At 51.1% G+C, this 15,341-nt stretch overlaps 2 protein-coding genes across 8 annotated transcripts in view; both read right to left on the bottom strand.

Moving 5' to 3' along the window:
- Positions 1 to 1,899: 1,899 nt before the first annotated feature.
- REEP2 (receptor accessory protein 2) lies at positions 1,900 to 8,610 on the bottom strand. Of its 4 annotated transcripts, none has more exons than XM_033853224.2 (8): positions 8,442 to 8,610; positions 5,949 to 6,021; positions 5,584 to 5,660; positions 4,279 to 4,399; positions 3,944 to 4,057; positions 3,441 to 3,588; positions 3,213 to 3,343; positions 1,900 to 3,127 (listed from the first exon to the last, which is right to left on the bottom strand). In XM_033853224.2, exons 3-8 carry the CDS (start codon positions 5,649 to 5,651, stop codon positions 3,059 to 3,061), a joined length of 651 nt encoding a protein of 216 aa, XP_033709115.1. In that variant the 5' UTR covers positions 5,652 to 5,660; positions 5,949 to 6,021; positions 8,442 to 8,610; the 3' UTR covers positions 1,900 to 3,058. The 4 variants fall into 4 exon arrangements, with proteins under 4 accessions (XP_033709115.1, XP_019780054.2, XP_073658679.1 ...); XM_019924495.3 differs by lacking the exon at positions 8,442 to 8,610 and adding an exon at positions 8,296 to 8,357; XM_073802578.1 differs by lacking the exon at positions 8,442 to 8,610 and adding an exon at positions 7,970 to 8,265 and having other exon boundaries at positions 3,441 to 3,582.
- A 1,211-nt stretch (positions 8,611 to 9,821) lies between these two features.
- The window catches only part of KDM3B (lysine demethylase 3B), a 59,128-nt gene continuing 53,608 nt past the window's right edge, over positions 9,822 to 15,341 (bottom strand). For all 4 annotated transcript variants that reach the window (XM_073802575.1, XM_019924492.3, XM_019924491.3 and 1 more), the window contains 4 exons: positions 14,533 to 14,672; positions 14,076 to 14,252; positions 13,093 to 13,227; positions 9,822 to 11,246 (listed from right to left, as the gene is read on the bottom strand). In XM_073802575.1, the coding sequence (XP_073658676.1) occupies positions 11,166 to 11,246; positions 13,093 to 13,227; positions 14,076 to 14,252; positions 14,533 to 14,672 (533 nt within the window). In that variant the 3' untranslated portion in view covers positions 9,822 to 11,165. The remainder of the gene's footprint in view (positions 11,247 to 13,092; positions 13,228 to 14,075; positions 14,253 to 14,532; positions 14,673 to 15,341) is intronic.

Below are 15,341 nucleotides of genomic sequence, written 5' to 3'. Positions count from 1 at the left end.
CCTGGAGGGCTGCCCAGTGTCCCCAAGATGGTCTGGGCATGGGTCACAGGGCTAGACCTCAGCCCCCGCTCCAGAGCTAATCTCTCTTAATGCCCAGTGGGAATCCAGGCAATGATCAAGCACTCTCCACATAGCTCTAGCCATACACCTGTTATGACTCCTCTTCCCCACTCCCCTGGCCTAGAGAGATCTACCGAGGCAGAGGGGAGAGGGTAGGTGGTCCCAGGGGACGCGACAGCAAGGGGTCACATATACCCAGATGTGTCTCCCCAGCCTCCTCCCCCACATTCTGTTTGTCACTCTCCATCTCTCCTCTCCTACCCTGCACCACAGGGGTCAGGCCCTGTGCCTAGTTCTAGGAGGTTGAATGTTTCCATGGCAACGGACCAATGAACTTGGAAATCGGAGCATGTTTCTGTTGACACAGGGAAACCCAGATGTGCACGGAGAGCCTGGCAATGTGGAATCTGGCAGTGACCTCCTTAGCCACTGGTCACTGTGGATGGAAGTGTGTTATCTGAGTGTGTGTGAATGTGTGTGTGTGTGTGTGTGTGTGTGATATGCAGCAAATGGGATTAAGGTTAGAGAAGGCCTAACCTGCTTTCCTGGCCATATGGTAGCTGCTAGCAGGAGACTGCAGCATCTTAGTCTCTGGAGATCTTTCTAGAACAAGGGTGTCTCTCCCCTGAATTCTACCCTGACACTTCCTCTTCTTTCTGATAGAGAAAGGGGCCAAATTGCCCAGAGGTCAATGGTGAAAGGAATGCCATTCAAAGGTCTATTGACTGAAAGAATCCAGGAAAGATGAAAAGGGCATCTCACACCCCACCTCCACTGCCACCTCAGTTCAGGAGGTTCTTGGCCAACTGGCTCAAGTGTGGCAGAAGGACATGCCCTTGTGATGCCAGGGAAGGGAGAGGAAAGCCTGATGTAGGGACATTTTGCCAACCTTGGGGTCCAGGGCCTGGAGTTAGGTCCCCACTCATACTCCCTACCCCATCCCCGGCGGCTATGCTTCCTCTGTTTTCCTTCCGCAAGGCTGAGCCGCTATTTCTCTTGCTTCCTTCACCCTCCCCCTCCTCCTTCCCTCCCTCTCTACTCTTTTCCTTCGTCTCTTCCAACGCTGCCTCTGATCCTCTGTCATCCTTTCCTTCTCCTGGCTTCTACCTCAGGATCTCGTCCCCACCAGCTGTGCCCCTCCACCCCTGGAGACCTTGGGTCTACCTCCCCAGAACTCAGACTCCATGCGCTACAGCCCCCCTCCTCCTTCTCTCCTCCACCCCAGCCCAGCAGCTCAGGGCTCGACCCCTCCCTCCTCAGGCCACATGGGCATGCCTCGTTGGCCCCAGCCCTTGGTTCCCTGTCCTCCTTGCCTGTCCCCAGGGTCAGACATGAACCATGGGGCTGGTTCCTCATCTCCACCTCTCCCCTCATCCCACCTATCTCCTCCTTTCAGTGTCTGGCTCACCGTTTCTAGGCACTATGGGCATCCAATCTCCTGGTTCTGACCAGGAGCCCCCATATCCCATTCTCTCTTCCCTGGGGGCCTCATCATGATCTCTGTCCCTAGAGCTTACACCTGGCACTTTCTGTGAGGTACCAGAATGTGCAGGGGTCTCAGGGTAAGATTCTGAGGGACAGGACAACCTCTGAGGGTTGTCGCTCGCTCTTCATAAGTCCTGGCCCCACCTAGTCCCCTGGCTCTACCTTGAACCTCAAAACCATCTTCCCAGACTGAACTGCCTCAAGCCTATCTCTTACCTTGGAGATCAGAACTCCTGGGGTTCACAGTCTGGCCTCTTCCCCCCTCCATCCCACAGCTGAGCCCTGCTTCTCACTTGAAGTCCTTCCCGCCTGTGGACTGGTAGAACAAGAACAAAGCACAGAGGCCAAAATAAATGAGGTGCCAGAATTTGGTTTATTGGCTCATCCAGTGCGAAAGGTCCATTGGGCACCCTCTTTCCATGGATTTGGGAGCCCCCTGGCTCCTAAGATCTTTTTCTTCTTCATACATTCCTCCTAGCCCTGACTGAAGCCACGGCAGAAGCTGGGGCAAAGTGTGGGGCAAAGGCTGGGCTCTGACGGGGGTCTGCTTACATGGGGCCTAGTCTGCTTGGCGTAAGACGAGGACCCTAGGGCGAAGGAAGATGGGCCCCCAGGTGAGGAGGAAAGGAACCAGCTCAGCAAGGGCCTCTACTGAGGGCTCTGAGGGGTGGAGCCTAGTCCAAGGGCAGGGCAGGAATGGGAGGAGGCAAAGGGGAGAGGATCAAGGGCAGAGGAGGAGGTGAGAGGCCCCTCAGAGCCCTACTCTCTCATGGGCTGGGGTCCTCTGAGGCTCAGAGAGTAGGAGGGAGGGCTGAGGGTGGGGGGAGGTTACTGCTAGAGGGAATGTCCTTTACTCAAAACCCCCCAGCTCTAGACCCAGAAAGATGCACACACACGTACACTCTCACACGCACACCCCTGGAGCCCCAGCTCTTTTCAGTGGGCGCATGTAGCACACAGTCCTACCCAAGGCCCTCAGCTGCAGCTCTGGCCTGGCCCTCCTGGTCATTTGAGTGCACACTAGGCCCGTGTCCTCTATTCACAGCTTCAGGCCCAGAGCCCCTGCCCAGGTTCTCCGAGGCCTTCCCCACTCCCTCCCTCTCTCCCAGGGCCTTCAGGCCTGTCTCTGGTCATTCTGGGCTGTGACTGGCCCCCGACCCCGACCCAGGGAGAGCGGTGGGACCATGTCAGGACTTCAGACGAGGGAATGGCCATGGTCTTCAGCAAGGCACTGGGTGGGCGGGGGCAGGGCTGGAGCGGGGAGAAGAGCGCTCAGGCTCTGAGGAGCCCACACCTCCTCGAGTGGCTCAGTCCTCAGCTCCTGGTCCAGCCTCTACCCTCAGCCCCCACAGCAGGGCCTCCCTCCTCTTTTCCAAGCCCTTCCGGGGGAGGGGCCACTGGGCAGGCACCAGAACCAGCCATCTGAGAGGCCCCAGGGCCTGAGAATGAGGGCTGCTGGCACAGTGTGGAGCTGGGGCTCTGCAGCCTGGGGCGGGGGGTGCGTGCCGGGGCCTCAAGCGGAGTCACCCCCCGCGGAGATCTTCTTCTTGGGCCGGGTCTTCAGCGTCTTGGAAGCCAGTGGCTGTGGGAAGGAGACAGGAAGACAGAAGGCTCAGCCTGGAGTTGCAACCCCTCGCCATTTCCCCAAGCTCTGGCCCAGCTCTCACCTCAGCTTTGGGCACTTTTTTGATGGATTTGGCCCTCTTAGGGGCCTTGTCTCCCGTGTCATCCTCAGAGATCTCTGTCCGGGGATCTGCCTGGTTCGTGCCTGACCTTAAACTCACGGCAGGGTCATCTCCTGGTTCGGGGAGGAAAGGAGAACAGTGGTCTGGCCTTTCTCCCACCTGGCCTCCTTGCCCCTGTGCCCCATGCCCAGCCCTGGGCCTGGTCTGTACCTAAGTCCTCAATGGTGTCCAGGAGGCTGCCAGGGCTGGGTCTGAGGCGGCCGTCGGGCCCCTGCAGGGGCAGCGCATCCTCGTCCCGGATCAGGGTCAGGTCCTGCATGCTGAAGCTTCGGAGCTTCTCTGACAGCACCCCCTGGCCCTAGGGTCACCACCACGCACCGGGAGAACCGGAGGAAGGGGCGGGGTGGAGATAGAGGTCACCGTGGGGCACTGGGCAGCCACTGGGCTCAGTGCTCTCCCCGCAGTGTCCTCACCCCGTCCTATGGCAGCACTGACAGGCTGGGGCCATGCTTTCCCTTTGGACAGATGAGGAAACTGGCCCGTTGAGTGGAAGTTCCTTAGCTGGAGGGTGTTAGAGGCAGGACTGGAACCCTAAGCTGCACAAGACCCCAAACCTTCACACACCTGAGGACCTGGTGGATGCAAAGGGGCTTGGCCAGGGGGATGAGATGAGCAAAGTGGGGCCCTGGGAGCTGGGTCTGCCCCCATCTCACCTTGGCAGCAGCCGTGACCGCGGCATTAGCGGCCAGGTTCAGACCCCTCTTGCCCACCCTCATCATGGTCTCATAGCTCTTGTCTCGGGCCTGTGTGATGTACTCGTCGATCTCCTGAGGGGTCGGAGGGGAAGCAGGAAGAGGTGAGGGGTGGGCCCTGCTGGCCAGGCCCTGCCCTGCCCTTGTTCACACCTGGACAAAGGCACTGCTTGCCCCAGGAGGCCAGGGCCCTGCCAGATCACCCATAGGGAGAGCCACGAATGCACGTGGTTACAGGCACTGGGCTGCCTTGACCTGGGGCAGATGGGAAGGGAGCTTCCCTCGTCCCAACAGACCTTCTCCTTGTTGGACAGTGTTGGGTGCACGAACTTGCGGTAGAGCACGCTGGAGCCTTTGGTATAAGGGGACAGCAGCCATATCACAAAGGCAATCTTGAGCTCAAAGTAGAATGGAAACCTGTTGGGTGGAGAGAGGCAAGCGGCGGAGCCTGGGGCAGGGAGTCAGGAGGTGCGCCGACTCTCTGCATGACCCTGGCTGGCCCCCCACCCCTTAGTGCACTGAGGTCCCCATGTGGCTCAGGAGACTGGTCAAGGCGAGGCTCAACTGAGACTCCAAGTGGGAAGGTGAGAGGTGATCCCGCAGGAATTCCCCGCAGCAGTGGCTCTCCTCACCCTCTTCTGACAGAAGACTACCCACTCCTCTGTCCTGGGGTCAACACCACGGCGAGATCCCTGAACTTCCAGGTGCACTCTTGGGTCCTCACCCCATTCTCTTCCTGCCCTTCCTCCCATGAAGAAGCCGGGCTTCTCCAGCTGTGCTCTGGATCCACCCCTTGATGCCATGGCATGGCCCCTGCTTTTAAGGATCGTTCTCCATGCCCCAAGGCTCTTTCCCAGGCCACACACTCCTTCAGGTCTCCTCCATCCTCATCAAAGCTCCCTCCTTTGCTTGTGTCAAGAGGCACCTACACTCACTGTTCTCAAGTTTTAACCCATTACTCTTTCCTAATTTGACCCCATTCAACTTCCTCTTCTAAAACTGTTTTTCTCAAAGGCCATAGGCCCTTGAAATCTACAAATGCAAGGATGTTTTGTCCTCTGCCTCTGTAAAACTCTTTTCTTTGGACTTCCAGTGTACCGTGCTACATTAGTCCTCTCTTCCAAGAGGCATTTGCTCATTCAGTAAACATTTTTGAGCTCCTGCTGTGAATATACAGATGATTAGGGCATTCCGTGTCCTCAAAGGACATATACATGGTCTAGTAGTGCCTAGAAAAAGCCTTTGAAATACAAGCATCCAACGTTTATAAGAATGAGTCATACGCCTATTTTACAAATAGGGAAACTGAGGCCTAGGAAACTGTGACCTGCCAAGGTCACGGCAAGTTCGGCAGAAGCAGGTTTCCTGAATTCTATTGCGGTGATTTGGCTACCACCAGAAAGAAATGTGAGGGTTATATCTGTTCTTATTCTGCTGATCAAGCCAGGCCTGGATGGGGATTGGGGGGAGGGGACACCCAGGACCCCATGGAACTGTTGGGGGATCCCACCCTGGGTCTCAGTCTTCTGTTTGACTGGCTGTGTAGAAAAAGTCAGAGGCCCTGGTCCCTGAGGATGCAGGGAGGGGACACTAGATCTCACCAGGAGAGCACAATATCTGTGAGTGTCTCGGCAGTGGTGAAGAAGGCAAAGACGATCCAGTACATCATCCATTTCACCTGAAGGTACAGAGGGTGGTGTTGGCTGGGGCCTTGGGGGAACACCCAGGACCCCACCTTTGCCTGCCAACCATGCTGGAGGTGCTGTGGGGGACGCTCAGGACCTCAACTTTGCCTGCGTATCACACCAGGCCTGGAGGAGAGGAACACACTGGAACCTCCCCTGAACCAGGTCTCATTAGTGCTGACAGCATTAGTACAAAGTCATCCCCACCTGTCATGTGACCCAGTGTCCTCCCTGATCTCTGCCACGTGGGTTGGGTGGGAGATAAAGGGTCATACACTCACATATTCCTTCACGTTTTTTGTCTTCACGGCCTTGTAGGAAGAATAGGCTGGGTACAGGGTGCCAAAGATGAGCCTAGGGAGGCAGGCATGGTTACTGGGCCCCTCGGCCAAGAGCAGTAGCCTTCCCTCCCAGCTCTGCGTCAGTCCCTGGGTAGGTAAGGGGAGAATGGACAGAACTCCAGAGTGCCACATCAGCTGGACTGATGAACTCAGGTCAGGGGTTTAGGTCAAAGCAGGCAAGCCTGAGGTGATACACAAGCATGGAAGCCCCAGCCAGCTAGGGTGATGCCTCATAACACCCCCCCTGCCCCTTTTTGTTTTGGCTGTGCAGCACAGCGTATGGGATCTTAGTTCCCCAACCAGAGATCAAACCTGGGCCCCCGGCAGTGAGGGTACCGAGCCCTAACCACTGGACGCCAGGGAATTCCTCTGTAACCCTTTATTCAGTTTTTCTCCAGCCCCCGAGGCACAGAAAGACCCAGAGGCCAGAGGGTCTGCTGTGGCCTCTTCAGCCCTGATCCTTGTTTTTGCATAAGCATATCAGGGGTGGGGGTCTGGTCACTGCCACAGGGTTGTCTTCCTTCTTGACACCACTCCCATTCATACCCATCTGCCCTTACCCTCTACCTCCCTGTTGCAGAGCCAAGCTGGGTAGGGCCACCTAACAGGGCACTCTACCTGTCAGTCAGAGGTACCACTGTAGCCCTTGGGGCCTGGGGAGCAGAGGGCACAGGGGCAGGAGGCCCTGAGAGAGGTTTATTCCCCCATGTAAACACTTTTGGGAACAGGCTCAGGGTAGTGTGCTGGGCTGGAGGTCCTGGCTAGAGTGGAGTCCAGTGTTGATCCCATCAGAGATCACATACAGGACACAGGTGAGGGAAGGAGAGGACCGATGCCGCTCAGCGAGCTCATTCACACGAGAGAAGCAGACACTGGGAAGGTCACAGGGAGGTCTGAGGCCCCTGGATTCCCTCTGGGGTGGGATGCGGGAGAGGCAGGAGGGAGACTCTGGTGGGTCTAGAGGAATCCAGAACACAAGCACTCAGCAGGGAGGGGATTCTGGGGTGTCAGTCCCCCAAGGTAGAGGCTTAGGGGCAGGGACCTGAGCTGGGGCAGGGAGGGGTTGGCTGAGGCCCATGTGGAGCCCCTGCCAGGCCCAGCCCCTTGACAATGTGTGGTACTGCCTGTTCCCCCATGCACTTGCCTCACTGAGGCAGGACACTTCTGAGAAATAGGCTTTGGAGATGGGGTGGGGGGCGGAATCCTCAAGGACAAAGTCCCCGGTTGTGGGAGAGGGTGACCTCCTGCAGCCTGGGGGAGGTGGGAGGGACGTAGCTGGCAGCCTGAAATGAAGGCCACCTAACACCCTCCCCTCCGCGGCTTTCACAATTCCAGGCTGGCCACACACATCCTCTCCCAGTTACCTCCCACACTTTGTCCTCCAAGCATCTCTGCTTCCCATATCCCGTCCTCCCTGGGGGGGTCTTCAGAGCATGTGCCCTCACCCCCCAGTCTCCTGACAGTCAGTGGAAGAGGCAGGAGAAACCCGGCCCTTTGGGGAGGCCAAGGCTGCCACGGCCCTAAGCTATGGAATGAGGAGGCCCTGCCTTGCTCCCCGGGCTCTTCCATTAGCCCTCTCCCCAAGGGAGATGAGGGCCCAGGTTTGAGGAGCTCCTCCAGTCAGATCTGCGACGTGGGGGAGGGGACAAGCCGCCTCCCCTGATAAATCAAGCCGTGCTGCCCAGCCCCTGGGGTGAGGGAGGGCGAAGAAACAGGGAAATTAAAAATAAAAGGGGTGGGAAGCCAGGTCTGCCATGCTCCTCTAACAGTTCCCCCTCCTCCAGGTCCCACACCTCCACGTCTCTGGGGACCCCAAATAGGGACGATGTGCCTTTAGGTGACTCTGCTGTATGAAGCCACGGAGTGGTCCATCCCGGGCTTCAATACCCCTCACCTCCCATCCCTAGCCCCCATCCCCCTCCCAACCGGCCGCGCCCCGCCGCCGCCGCCGCCGCACTCACACCACCAGGCGAGAGATGATCCAGGACACCATGGCGGGGCCGGGCGGGGCGCAGGGCGGGAACCCGGCCGGGGCCGAGGATGCAGCTGTTGGAGGCCGAGCAGCGGCGGCAGCAGGAGCCGCACTAGCAGCAGCACCCGCAGCAGCAGCCGCCGCGGGGGCCGCGGAGCGCCGAGCCGCCGCCGTTAAAGGGGAGGTCCTTGCCGCAGCGGCGTGCCGTGGGCGGTGGCGGCTCTTAAAGGGGAGGCCGCGGCGGCGGCGCGCCCCCTGCACCTGCTGTCGCCGGGCATGCGCCTTTGACCTGCCTTCTTCTAATCGCTTGTTCACCTTTCTTGGGTTCCAAGCCCTGGGCTGAGGTCCTCAGAGGCCTTCATGGTTCCATCCTGACATCCTAGCCCTCCTCCTGCCCTGCCCACAACAGTCTGAAAGAACATCCCACGAGGAATAATAGCTATGACTTATTGAGTGCTTACTGTGTGCCAGGCCCGTGCTAAGAGCTTCACATGCATTATTTCAGTGGCCATCCTGTAAGGTAGAGGTTATAGTTATTCTCATTTTGAAGATAAGAAAATGGGAAGCTTTAGGGAGGTTCAATAACTTGCCAAGGGTCACAGAACCACAAAGTCATGCTGCTAAGATAGGAGCTCAGGAAGTCTACTAAATGGGCTACTTCTCCCAACTGCTGACTATCAAACCCTCCTCCCCCATCACAGGCCGTCAAGACACCCACCCAGCAAGTCCTGAAGTCAAAGGTACAGGGGCATCTGCCCACCCCACCATCACCAATCACTCCAGTTGGAAAAGGACCTAACCCCGTTCCCAATCTGATCTGCTTTTTCAGTTTTGTAAGGGAACTGAGCCCTGTGCTCTCAAGGTGGATACCCTGGGGCAGGGGAGTGCCTCTTGGTAAACAGAGGCTGGTAGAGAGGCCTGGGGTCCAGGTAGGAGATGAATCCAGGGGCTCCAATTCCATCCCCATCAGCAAGCACTGGCGGCAGTGGATGCCCTAATTCTGAAGACATTTATATCCAGAATGTAGGCTAGCCTGCCTCCTGATTTTCACCAAAGCAACAAAGCTCCAGCAACCTCTGCAACCCCCCTTCCCCCACTGCTTTCCTTTCCTGTGCCATTTCAAAGCTTCTGCATTCTTTATGTCGAGGTGTAATCCTCTGATGACCATAGCATCAACCCATGCCCATCCAGGCTGAAAGGACATGCTCAGAACTCTGTATTTCATTTATGGTCCTATTCAAGCTCAGTATCCTTGAACCACACAATGGTCTATTTCTACCCGGATAATTGTATTTCCAGGCTGAAACACTTCGGAAGATGTTTTTCCAACAGGATCCAGAGAAGCAGCTTCCGATGATCCCTCTTGCTATTCTTTACAACTTCCTCTTCAAAAGGCCTTTTCTAATTGGAACGTAGTCTGTCCTCACCCTTCAAGCCACTTTAATTTCATACATGGACAGCCAGGCCTCTTGTTTTGATGAACTTTTGTCACTGATTGCCAAAAACCTTGCTCTGGCCACTTCCCATGTCCTTTTCCCCCCAGACTGTTCAGGAAGGTAGGAACCCAGCTTTCCCATAGAGCATAAACTATGGAAAGCCCATCTTTGCTCCTACCCTCTAACTCATGTAGCACCTTCCCTTCATCCCCAAGCCCTCAAACCACAATGACCTGGCACTTCCCTCTCCCAATTGGACACATTCGGGAAGGAAAGAGTAATAATCGGATGCAACAATGTAATGATGATATGAAAATTAACCATCCTCCACCTCCAACCCCATCCTCAACCTGGCCCTGCTTTTTAGAATGGCTGGCACAGGAAGAATTTAGTCCACTACAAACAGATTTGTTAGATTTTTAATAAGAACATGGAAATCCCAATCAGCCCTTCAACAAAATTAAAATACAGAAAGTGAAATTAAAAGTATTCTACAGTAAATGACTTTTATTAAAAAAAAAAAAATGTAACTGTGAACATATAAACAAGCCTGCAGGGCACTACAGTACAGCCGGGAAGATAGATACATTTTCCAATGTACCTATGGGCCAATGAATTCCATCATTTTCAAATAAATTCTTAATAAAACTCCACTGAGTTGGAAAGTTTTGCTGAAAATATTTCCGGACAAAAAAACCCCCAAAACAAAAAGCCTCATGTAGGAAAGCAAACTTTCCTTCGCATTTGGAACTGTAAGAGGAGTCCCAAGGGAACGCTGGTAATAGATGGAAATGGGTCCTGGAGTCACCAGTGTGTGTATGCATGGAACACACCAACAGCACAGACATGACAAAGTTCTTTCTCAAGATGGCTGTTCCCTCAAGATAGGACTGAGATGGGATGGGGAGAAACTAAAAGAATCCTACAAAGCCAATTCTTTAAAATTCTGCTTTGGCTGATTTTTGTGCTATAATGGGCCGTTGATTTCTAAAAATCTTATTTCTTCAAAGAGTTTTATCGAAAGGAAGACTAAACATAATGTGCCTTTCCTCATAATCCAGGAAAACAACTGTGGTATTTCAAAAGTTCTAAAAATATCTACTTTCATGAAATAGTAACTATTTCACTACAAACCTATTTTTCACTAAATACACACATTTCCTAATCCTGGAGCCCCTTGGGAAAAGCAGTGGATTCCCCCTGGGTCCTTCAAGACTCCACTGTTTACAGGAGAGATGGTGGGGAAACGCTTCACCCGGCTCCCGGGATGGGGTGTGTCAGAGGTCATGTGCAGAGACACCATCAGGCTTCCACCAGGCGTGTTTAAGCAATTAGCCCCCACTTGTACCAGTTACGTGATTCCCCCTACCTCCAAACACATTCCCACTTAACTAGGCACAAGAGAAAAAGAAAAGAAAGGTGTGCCCACATTCCTGGTTTCCACGAATCTCAAATCATGAGAATGTGCAGGAAAGCCCAGCGATATTCAGGCAATTCAGAGTCCCAAAAGGCCACAGAATGGGGATGTGGCACCCTTGGCTTGGAGTCTGAAACTGTGTGTGTGAACAGTGCGACTTTCCTGTGTCAACCTTCAGTGTTGAGGCAGCAAAGAGTGGCTGGAGAGTTTGTAATACTGACCACACTGGCTCCAAGTGAAGGACCTCTGCTCCAGCAGAGAACCCTGCTGTTCCCTGTATGTGTTGTGAGTGAAAGACCTGCTTCACAGGCGAGTTTGGAATTTCTCCACGCCTAAGACCTTGCCAGCTTGGATTCATGAGCCTTGAGGGTGCCAACAGCATCTTTCACTGCGTGATAAATGATGTTCTTCACCTGGAGAGAGCAATCAGCACAATCAGTTTATGGCAGCCAGACTGTGTTCTGCAAATGAAAATGTTATGTCCTACACTGACTAAAAGCCTTCTGATTAGTGATGAAAGCCCTCAACCAGGACTGCATGCTTCCTAAATCAATCCCAAAAGATGATTTACAAGTCAGACAAGATATATAGTCTATATTCAAAAAAGAATGATTTCATCATTTGAAAGGCTATGTAATCACCATCCTCTATATGCTGGGAACTACTGTTAAGCTCTTTATGTGGACTTTCATTTAATCCTTACCATAATACTATGAGGCAGATTCTATTATTATCCCCATTTTACAGATGAGAACTGAGGTTCCATGGTTAAGAATCTTACCTGAGGTCCTGTAGCTAATAAGAATGCACTAAAACAATAGTGGGCAGGTAGGATTTATTGGGTATTTTTCCCTTTTGTGCTTATACATATTTTCTAATTTGTCAAAAAGGAACACACATGTGAAGTAAAAGTTATTAAAATAAAGTGAACAGGATAAAGACGGTTTTAAACCAACACTGTGATTATTTCTGAGGAGGTAGAATGGGAAAGAGTACATGGAGGCTTCAATAATGTAGTTGTTGAATATGTATATATTGTGTATGTGGTACGTATATGATGCTGTATTTCTTAAGCTGAGTTATGGGCACAAAAGCCCCCTTTGCTGTTCTCTATTACATTTTTTGTATTAATTCAATAAATATTTACTGAGTACCTACTATGTGCTAGGGAAAAGCAGTGAATAAAACAGTAAAATCCCTGCCTTCATGGAGTTTAAACAGCTTATGTCCTAGTAGGGATAGAAACAAACATAAAATACATAGTATGTTAGATGGTGAAAAATACTACAGAAGAAAATAAAGCAGTGACAGAGGATTGGGAGGTGACATGTAACAAGTAGAGACCTAATGGAGGTGGGGTCTGAAATATGTATGCCTGAATACTTGCATTATATATCTATAATATCAATGTTATCTATTTATCAATGTGATGGTACTTTGTATAAGAACTTTATGGTTGAAATATTCCATAATTTTGAAAAAGGAACAGCAAAACAGATCAAGTTCAGGGTTAAAGGTGATTAAATCTACCAGCAACCAAGAAAAATCTACAACCTCATGGGACACTGACCAAAGAAAATACACCTGAGTCACAGGCACGATGGAGGAAAACAGGTCATATGTGAGAGGCTGGAAGAACGCCTATTCAGATGCTGAAGTTCTGCCTGGGAAATCTTGCTTCCTTACATTCTTTTTCTTTTTTAATGTTATTAAAGCATCCAAGTATATTAACAATGAAATTCTGCCCTTCAAGTTCCAATCCATTTCTGAGCAGAGGAAAACCTAATCTGATTGTCCAGCTTAGATCTACAAGTGGGAAACAACTCTTAGGGACATAGATTACAGTCCCTAGCAGGGCTCTAAGGAATTGAGTTTGCACAGAAATTTGCTGTGAGAAGAAGCTTTGGGGAAAGAGGTTTGGAACACATTGCCACAGTGCTTTTCCCACCTGACCGAGGAAGTCAGTCTAGTCAGTTACTAACACGGATACACTGTATCTTCCAGGGGCAGAGAAATAGAAGATTGTAACACTGGAAGTGACTAGGTTAAAAGATTCATATTCTCTAAAAGCAAACCTGAAGAGGACTGATTAAATACTTCCTGGAGGGAGGACTCCATACCCCAGACATGGGTCCCTTAATCATCTCTCTGCAGTTATACTGCCCAGGTAATATCCTCAGAAAGCAGAATGTGCCTCCTGTGTATGTAGCCTAGTAGGAGATGAGAAGACAGCGTTGGGGTGGAGGAGGAGTTCTTTACCTGCAGTTTATCCTCATGGTTTGTATGAGTGTTAGAGAGATGCCTGAATTCCTGAGTCAGGCGGAAACAGTGCTTTACATGCTCTGGAGATACAAAGTCTTCTGCTACTTTTATGCAACTGTATAGATTGTGCACCTGGGAGAGGAAAAGTACAGAGGCAAACATCAGGCACTAGAGAGTCAGCAACAGGTGGAAACTGTCCATCATATCGTTTAAAAAAACACTTTAGAAATACTTATGATATTCCATTTTCATAAAGACAACAAATGCAGAAAGACTGTAAGTATACATTTATAGATGAAAACGTTAGTATTTGCACAGAAAAGGATCTGGAAAAATACACACCAAACTGTTAACAGTAGGCTACTTTCTGGAGAAGGCAGGACAAGGGGACTGAAAAGGGATACGGCATAGGTAGCTGAACAGAGACTCACCTTTTCTTTAATAGTCTCCCTTATTTAAAAATCTTTAAATAAGCATTTAAAATTACATGGAAGGGGGACTTCCCTGGTGGCGCAGTGGTTAAGAATCAATCTGCCAAGGCAGAGGACAGGGATTCGAGCCCTGGTCTGGGAGCATCTCACACGCGGCAGAACAACTGGGCCCGTGAGCCATAACTTCTGAGCCCGCAGGCCACAACTACTGAAGCCCGTGTGCCTAGAGCCTGTGCTCCGCAACAAGAGAAGCGCCGCAATGAGAAGCTCGTGCACCGCAACGAAGAGTAGCCCTTGCTCACCACAACTAGAGAAAGCCCGTGCGCAGCAACAAAAACGCAACGCAGCCAATAAATAAATTAATTAAAAAAAATATATATAAAAAATAAAATTACATGGAAGAAAATTAAAAATCAAAAAATAAGTTGCACTTGAAGAGCAATCAGTCTAACCCAGCCGTTTATATCTATTGCCAGATTAGCAAGAAACACAGATATAAGGAAACTATGGGAATTGTGGAGCCAGCCCTACCCCCAAGTTGGAACATACCTGGTGTGGGGCTCCAGCAGGTATGAAGACGGCATCTCCCAGGAACTGAACAATGGCCCAGCCTTGCACACCATATTCCTCATAGAGTCGCTTACGTAGGGTCTGGTCCAAGTACCAACTTTGGTCATGAATTGGATCATGATCAGGGGGATTCTCTTGGCCTTGCTCTTCTCCAACCTGATCATGAAACCATGATCGAAACCCAAAGATGGAAAAATCAATAAATACATAAAGATTATTAACAGGATAAATCCAACTTGCTGCAGTAACATGACTGGTGGGCCAAAGTTTCTACTTTATTCAATATCCTCTAAGTGTGGATTCAGCCCTATGGGGCATTTTGACAGAGGGCACAGGTCTTTAACTCCAAGGGACTCCGCGTGAGAAACCCTAGGCAGGCTGTCTCAGCATCCCCAGACCCTTTGTCTGTGAGCTGGGAGCCCACCCAGGGACACACCTTTCGGAGCAGCTCCCGGATCTTCTCCGCATCCTTGGCTGCATAGATGTGCCACAAAGCACCAGGTTTCTCCTTTCCATCATGAATCCTTTGCTTTGTCACCTCATCAGCATCTCCCTCATCAATTGTCTTGAGCACCTCTGAAAAGAGCAAAGTGGCACTTTTCAACGTAACCAGCCATTTCAGTACCTCTGAGTGAAGCAAAATGTCCAATTCAAACAAGTTTAGTCTCTACTATTCTCTATCTCTCTGGAGTGATATAAGGTAGAATCAAAGAATCAAAACTCACATTGGTCTAAGCTTCCTACACATGGGAAGAGCGACCCTAATCTTCCATACTTAACAGAGACTCAGCATTTTTTGGAGATACAGTGTCCCTTTAAAACATATTTCCTGCTCAAACTGTGTAGCCATATTTTATGTTCAAATTGCAGGTTATTTCCTGCTGTAAGTAGGTGGACTGTATACTTTCTCAAGACCTCTTCAAACTCTAGGATTCTGTGGATTTAAGGCCATGAAGAGTAAAGCTTCTCTGGCAAATTAAGAGGCTTGGCTTCTAATCCTTGTCTGTTATGATGCTTTAAATGACAGCCTAATGGAAAGATGTGCAGATGTGTAGCATCAAAAGCAAATGTGTGGCAGGAAATATACCAAAGTAATGATATTGATTATCCCTGAACTTTGAGATTTTGAGTTTTCTTCTTTAAAATTTTGTTTTCTAAAACTTCCGTAATTAACACACATTAATTCTACACTGAAATAGCGGAGAGTGCAATGCAGCACAATATCACTTTTATGCTTCATCTCTG

The sequence above is a fragment of the Tursiops truncatus genome, chromosome 3 (genome assembly GCF_011762595.2).
Source record: "Tursiops truncatus isolate mTurTru1 chromosome 3, mTurTru1.mat.Y, whole genome shotgun sequence".
NCBI lineage: Eukaryota > Metazoa > Chordata > Mammalia > Artiodactyla > Delphinidae > Tursiops > Tursiops truncatus.
This window is presented reverse-complemented; position numbering and strand designations above follow the sequence as displayed.

Coding starts and splice junctions, on each gene's coding strand:
- REEP2 (XM_019924495.3), bottom strand. CDS start 8,342: ATGAAGGCCTCTGAGGACCTCAGCCCAGGGCTTGGAACCCAAGAAAG. Junction 6,022..8,295: donor GGGCTTGGAACCCAAGAAAG/GTGAACAAGCGA, acceptor CTGCCTCCCTAG/GCTCATCTTTGGCACCCTGT. Junction 3,128..3,212: donor AAAAAGTGCCCAAAGCTGAG/GTGAGAGCTGGG, acceptor TCCTTCCCACAG/CCACTGGCTTCCAAGACGCT.